Source organism: Condylura cristata, unplaced genomic scaffold (genome assembly GCF_000260355.1).
Source record: "Condylura cristata isolate star-nosed mole 26May11 unplaced genomic scaffold, ConCri1.0 scaffold00001, whole genome shotgun sequence".
NCBI classification, from domain to species: domain Eukaryota; kingdom Metazoa; phylum Chordata; class Mammalia; order Eulipotyphla; family Talpidae; genus Condylura; species Condylura cristata.
The window spans coordinates 89,525,361-89,532,321 of record NW_004567102.1 but is presented as its reverse complement, the minus strand read 5'-3'; the positions used below and the strand labels follow the sequence as shown (position 1 = coordinate 89,532,321).

The 6,961-nt window shown below is 71.2% G+C and overlaps 1 protein-coding gene across 1 annotated transcript in view; it reads left to right on the top strand.

Annotated features, from left to right (window-relative positions):
• Positions 1–2,312: 2,312 nt before the first annotated feature.
• Positions 2,313–6,961, top strand: part of LOC101622535 (chromosome unknown open reading frame, human C6orf118) — a 13,622-nt gene continuing 8,973 nt past the window's right edge. Inside the window, exons 1-2 of the mRNA XM_012735228.1 lie at positions 2,313–2,347; positions 5,466–6,124. Coding sequence (XP_012590682.1) covers positions 2,323–2,347; positions 5,466–6,124 — 684 coding nt within the window. The 5' untranslated portion in view covers positions 2,313–2,322. The remainder of the gene's footprint in view (positions 2,348–5,465; positions 6,125–6,961) is intronic.

Below are 6,961 nucleotides of genomic sequence, written 5' to 3'. Positions count from 1 at the left end.
CCCGCTGCGCCCCCAGGGAGGGCCCGCGAGTATTAACTTGGACCAGTTTATCTCGCAACCTGCGGTCGTCCTGCCCACACCCCGCCGCGCGCGCGGCCACACCGTGGTGTTCGCCCGTGGGCAAGGCGACAACAGCGGCCATTCTCATTCTCCTTAGGGTCCCGTGGGGGGAGCGCGGGGACGCTGGCGGGATTCCCGGTGCGCCAGCGCCACCTGGAGCCGAAACTCGGGACCGCGGGTGCTCAGCGCTGCGGTGGGGGTGGGGCGACTCCCCTCCCCCTGGGGAGCGACCTGCAGTCGCCTGGTCCTGCCCACCTAGGCCCCTGGGGCCAAACTCTTCTCTGAAACTCAGCGGCTGCAGAGCCGCACCAGGGTTTTCAGGCTTGAGGCGGATTTTGCGTGAAAGAGCCAGACCCAGTCCTGTGCCAAGGGGCAGTGTGGGGGCGGCAGGGGACCCCAGCCCTGCCGACCAGCTGCCTGCTGTCCCCACTGAAGCCCGGGAGAAGGGGCACCTGGCTCGTCTGTGGAGGAAGGAAGGAAACCCGCAATACGGAACGCCAGGTCTCCAGGCCCGGTGTCCCAGCCAGGCCCCGACGGCTGCGGGGCAGTGCGGGGGCCGGCCACTGACCCCTGGGACTGACCCCTGGGACTGGCGCCCCACGAAGCCGCAGCAGGGACTTCCGAGCCCAGGCAAGCCAGCGAGGAGGCAGACTGGCTTCGAGAAAGAAATAGTTTATTGGGAAGAGGAACAGAGATAAAGGGGGACCCCCGGGGGGGGGGCAGGCCAGGGAGGGGCGGGGCAGCCCTGTGGCGTGGCCCGGGACATGCACCTTCTTCCCTGGCGATTCTAGGGCCCACCTGGGCCCACCGGTCTTTGTGACTGGTCAGGTCCTGGGGCCTCAGGACCTCAATGCCTCTGTCCGGCACTGAGTCTGTGTCCAGCACTAAGTCTCTGTGTCCAGCACTAAGTCTCTGTCCAGCACTACATCCCTGCCCTGGTCCTCAGCTCAGCGTCCTCTTTCTTTATCCTCCTTGTCCGGAAGGCCTGTTGGCCCTCAGCCGGGGCGTGTCAGCGCCCTCTGGAGAGAGTGGCCCTAGACTCTGGCGCGGGCTTGCTCTCCTGCAGCCCGCGAGGCCGCCAGGGTCCCCGCTGGCCGTGGGCTCACCTGCAGGCGGGGGCGGCGGCCGGCTCTGTATCTGTACAGCCTGTTCTGCCGGATTGCGGGGCGGCTCTGAGGGGCCGGGGCTGCGGCTGTAGCCCAGGGGCGGGCCGCGCCAGCGTTTGGTGCCGACCTGCAGGTGGCCGGGAGCCCAGAGCGAGGCTTGGGCAGCGGCAGGTGTCGGCAGCACGGGGCCTCCTGGGCCCTGCCCAGACGCTGCCCGGGCAGGAGACCAGCGCTTCCGCTGTCTTCAAGGGTGAGACGCAAACGCTCCTAACCCTGGGGTGCCCAAGCCTGCTGGGGTCTTGGCACCCACGCGCCCCGCAGAGGACCTGAGGACACCGGGAAACGGGTGTGGCGTCCTGGGCGCCGGCCGCGTGTGGGCGGGGCCTGCGGCCGGCGCCTCCCTCGGAGAATGGGGTCACAGCACCCTCGAACTCTCCTCCTCCCAGGCTGCAAGAAGTTCAAACAGAATCACGTCTTCAGGAGCCCCGGGGCGCTGAGCTCTGTCTGGGACACAGGGCGGCCTGCGGGCGGTGCCCACTGCCAGTCGGGCAGGACCCGTCGCCCTTGGGGACGCTGGCCGGCTGCGCGCGCCCGCTGGCAGAGGCGGCACACCCCGCAGTGCCTGCGTGAAGACTGGTCACTGGCGTCCAGCAGCGCTGGGCAGGGCCGGGGCGGAGGCTCGGCCGGCCTTAGCGCCTCGGCTGGTGTGGGCGGAGCAGCGAGTGGGGGGGCTGGCAGCCCCGGGGAGGCCGGGGGCGGGCCCCGTGGGGGCAGCTGGGGCCTCTGGCAGTTAAACTGCTGGCTCGGCTGTTGGGGTCCGCGCGCAGGGAGCCGCTGTGCCGAGGGGCGTCCCTGGACAGGCGCCCGCCCGGCTGGGACTTGCGGCCCTCCTTGGGTGCGCCCCAAGCGAGGGGCAGCGAGCACGCGCCGCGTGGGCCGTGTCCCCAGGCTGGGCTGCTGCGCTGGGGACAGGAATTAGAGCGTGGGGTTCCCTGGTGCCTTTCAGACCACAAACGCGTGTTCCGCAGCAGCAGGAGCAAGCACCCCGCGCTCCGAGGCGGCGGGAGGGGCTGAGGCGGAGCCGCCGGGCGCTGGGGCGCGCGGAATGTGTACAGTCTCCCCGGCAACACGGCCGGCCTGCCGCCGAGCAGGGGCCATGGCGGAGGAGCCGAAGCCCAAGGGTAAGCGGGCAGCGGGCCGCCTCGCGCGACCTGCCAGGCCGCGGCTGCGCTGGTGTGGGGTGCGCCCAGGTCCTGAGCTCGGGGCTCAGGGGGTGTTTGGGGGCACATTGCCTGCCTGACTACGACCAGCAGAGAGCGTGTGCGCCCCGTGTGCGTGTCCTCGGAAGGGGAGGGACGGGGCACTCAGGCGGGAGCGGCTGGGGCTGGCTCACGGAGCCCTCGGGGCTGGGGCGCAGGGCCCCCTGCAGCGCAGCCCGCCCTCCCCTGCTGCTGCCAGCGGGCGTGGCCTCGGGAGCCCGAGGCCCAGGGGGTCCTGGGGGATGGAGCCGCCGGGCGCGGGGTGTTTCCGGGAGGACGCTGCTGCCGCCAGGGCCCGGCGGCCGGCGCATCTGGGCAGCAGGCCGGCCGCCGGCCGCTCACCGCACTGAGTGTGTAAATAAAAACCTCTTCCGCGCACAGAAAATAACTGGGAGCCCCTCTGGTCCTCACCAGGGCCCCCAATGCCGGGCGCGACCTGCATCGGTGTGACCGCTTTGGGGGTCCCTCCTCTGGCCCTGCGCGGGGTGCGGGGTGCGCGGGGTGCGCGGGGGCGGGGCTGGCTCCGCGCCTCCGGGCACTAACTTCCAGGACAGCGCGTTGGGCTGCTGCAGCCACGTCAGGGGAGCGGCACGGTGCGGTCACCCGGGCAGTCTCTCAGGGAGTGCCCGTGGGTACGCGGTCTGCACGCTCTAAAGGAAAACCCACGGGTGGACGCGCTGGCAAGCAGGAGTGGCCCGCCTGGGCAGCACCGCCGGGCTGTGGGGCTGGACTTGGGGCGCAGCAGCCTGAGCGCCTGGGCCTGCAGACCACGCTCCTCCCTGCGGCCAGCCCCTGCCCTAGGCCCTGGGCTGTGGAACCCGACTGGCCGCCTGGCCCCGCCCAGAGCCCCTGTTCTATGGGCCCTGTGAGGGAGCCCGCGGCCCCCCCACTGCGGCCCCCCCCACCGCGGCCCCCCACCTAAGGCCACAGCCTGAAGGCTGCAGAGCCCTTGCCAGGAGCCAGAGCCAGGAGGGGACATGCTGGGGCGCACGACTGCCTGGCCGGGTGATGCCCCCCCCACCGTGGCCCAACCCCTCGTCTCCCACATCCATGGGCTGAGGGCATCTGCCCTCCCGCCCACCCCGTTCATCTCAGCTCCGCAGCTGCATATTCGCAGCTGATTTAAAACTCCCAAGTCTCTCCGAGCCCTTCAGTGACTGAGGATCTCCTGTGCCGCTTTGCCCCAGTGCCGGGAACCTCCCAACGAGCTCTTCCCTCGAGCTGGCTCCCTCGCAGGACCGGGGCAGGACGGTCATTCCCTGGAGGGACACGGAGCCACCGTGGAGGGAGCCGGGGGACCTGCGCGGCCACCCGAGAAAGCCCGCGGCCGGCGGGGAGCCTCGGAGGTGCTCCGGGGGGCATGTGGAGGACACGGCCCAGGGGCCTGCAGGGCAGCTCCCGGGCAGGCTGCCCTGGAGCCATCCCCACCTTGCGGCCTGTGTGCCCCTGGCCCGCCCCGCCGCCCCCAGACGGGGGTGCTGGCCGCAGCTGCCGTGGCAAGCGCAGGACGCAGGGGGCCCCCGGGGCCCGGGCAGCCCGGGGCTGGGTGGCTCTCGCGGGCACGCGGGCGGCCTCTGCCCCTGCCCCTGAAAGGCGACTTGCTGAAACCGCCCGCCGCGGTGGAGGGCAACTGTTTGAGGTGCTGGGTGCTTCAAGCCGAGTCTGCAGAACCGCCCGGCGCCCGCCGGTTCCTATTTGAAAACTGGCGCGGAGTCTCTCGGGCTTTTATTTCCTGGTCACCGCATAAAGAGCCACGGAGCTTCCCCGCGGCCTCGCTGCCAGGCTGAGGTGGCAGGACGGGCACTCACGCACACCGGCCGGGAGGGCTGGTGAGGCCCCGCGGCCGCGCCCCTGGGGCGGGGGTGGGGGGAGGCAGAGGAAGCCACCGGGTTCAGCTTCTGGTGAAGACGCCCGGGAGTCAGATCCCTGTGGAGAGGAAGGAGACGCAGTTCCCTCCCGGTCATCAGCCCGGGGCAACAGCGAGAGCCCACAGGGGTTTCCGGGAGGGCTTTTGTTTTTTATGAGGTTAATGTTGAATGCAGTTGGTGCTGGCCCAAACGCGGTGGGCCTCCTCCGGTCAGCTGCTGACCGCAACCGCACCAGCGGCGATAACAAGAGGCCAGGCTCCCGGGAGCGGGAGGCCTCCCGGGGCGGCCTCCAGCAGGACCTGGGCCCCGCCCGCCAGCCCCCTCCTGGGCGGGCTGTGTGGCGTCTGTGTGACGGCCACGAATCCCTGCCCCGGACGAATCCCTGCCCAGGACGGACGCGCCCTGGCGTCTGTTTCCCTGGAGGAAGCTCTGGACCGTGCCTTAGGGCTTCGTTTAGGCTTGCCGCCTTGGGTGGGCGCCTGCCGCCTGGGAGAGCCTCCCGTCGCTGCTGAGCGTCGCCCGGTGCTCAGGGGACGTCTCCGACTAACCCCTGGGAGGGTTTGCGCCTGGATCTGTGCGCTCGGGGGGCCGGGGGGGGGCTTGGCACCACGTGGGCGGCATGGGGGATTCTGGGGTGGCCCAAGCCTCCCTGGGCCCCGGGAGCCCTGGGCTTGGTCGGGAGCGCTGCAGCACAGGGAGGGCACCCGTCCTGGGTGTGCCAGGGCACCGTGCACTCCAGGTCAGGGGCCCGGGGGCGGCACCCAGCCTAATCGCAGGGCCCTGGTCACAAAGCGGGTCGGGCAGCGTGTGAAGATGTTAGGGGCAGCGGCCCAGGAACACGAGTGGCCCCTCAGATCTGAAGGTGAGCCCCACCACTCAGCAGGGAGTGGGTGCAGGCAGACCTGCACCCCAGATTTCAGGTTCCCACTGTGTCCCAAAGGGCCCCTGCCTGGGGGTCCCAGCTGGCAGCATGGGGGACACAGGACAGCACGTGTCCTCCTTGCCAGGGCCCCAGGTCACAGACCTGCCTTCCTCGCCCCTGGCTTGGGGCGCTGGGCCCTGTGGGGGTGCGCGTGCCCGGACCAGGGCGCCGGCTTGCGGCTGGGGCACCGCCCGGGGTGCTGGCAGCGTGGGGCCCCCCTGGCGGGGTGCTGAGCCGCTGTCTCCCCCAGCACACCTGTCCCGGAGGCACTGCGAGACGCCCGGCCTGCGCACGCTGTGCAACCTCACGCAGCTGCTGGACATGCTGCAGGAGGGCCACCGAGATGACGTCCGGCTCTACACCTGCGGGCACCTGAACCCCAACAAGCTCTACAGGCCCCCAGAGACCATCCTGCGCCACTGGGCCAACGCACACAGGCCTGAGGGGGCGGCTGGCCCCGGGGTGGGGAGGCCGTGCGCAGGGACGGTGGCCAAGATGAAGGACGCCCTGGCCTACTTCGCCGTCAGGACGGCCCTGCGCCCCAGCGACGGCCGGGACACGCCCCTGTTCCGGTACCTGAACCCCGTGAAGCCATCTTCCGAGGACGCCCTCGTCCCTCAGGCCCGGCGGGCAGGGCCCTTTCCTGAGTGGCGGGAGAAGGAGGAGCTGAGGATGCCGGAGGTGAAGGTGCTCCGGTGCCGGAGGCCGGGGTCCAGCCGCCAGGGCGCCGCGCCCCCCGCCCAGGACAGGTTCCAGTACGTCAGCTCCTACCTGGCCGGCGTCACCAAGGCAGACCAGTACCGGGCGTTCTTGCGTTTCCAGAAGGACGTCCTCGCTAAGCAAGACCTGCTGGAGAATGACTTCACGGGCAGCAAGGCCGTGCTCGTCCACGAGAGGAAGCTGGAGCAGGTGAGGGCACCGGGGGCGGCGGGCCGGCTGGCCGTGGCCACAGGGGTCTGGGCTCCCCGGGGGCAGGAGGGAGCTGCCGGGGCTGCGCCCCGAGGGTGCGGGGGGCGGGGTGGGGTGACAGGGTTAAGTGTGAGGTGATCTCGAGCCGAGAGCAGGAGCCGCTGCTGGGGGTGGCGTAAGACGGGGCTGGACCCTGAAGTTCTGAGGGGTCTGTGAGACTCATGTGAGGGCGAGTGAGGACAGCTGAAGGTCCCTGGTGCGGGTGACTGCCCTGGTGTCCCTGAGCAAAGTGGCAGGTGATGGGGCAGGGGCAGGGGGAGGGCTGGCTGCTGGGCGAGGGTGAGGCCGGGAGGACAGGGGCGCGTGGGGAATGGCCACACCTGGGTGAGGGACACATGGTACGAGGGGGCCTCAGGGCTTCGTGGGGGGTGCTGAAGCACAGCGCGCAGGGAACCAGCAAAGGAAAGGCAGACACAGGCCCAGGGTCTGGGCGGGTGGCCTGGGCAGGGCCCAGCGGAGTTTGGGCGGGGCCTGAGTGGGGTCTGGGCGGGGCCTGGTGGGGTCTGGGCGGGGCCTGGTGGGGTCTGGGCGGGGTCTGGTGGGGTCTGGGCGGGGCCTGGTGGTATCTGGGCGGGGCCTGGTGGTGTCTGGGCAGGGTCTGGGCAGGGCCTGGGCGGGGCCTGATGGGATCTGGGCGGGGCCTGGGTGGGGCCTGGGTGGGGTCTGGGCGGGGCCTGGTGGTGTCTGGGCAGGGTCTGGGCGGGGCCTGGGCGGGGCCTGATGGGATCTGGGAGGGGCCTGGGTGGTGTCTGGGCAGGGTCTGGGCAGGGTCTGGGC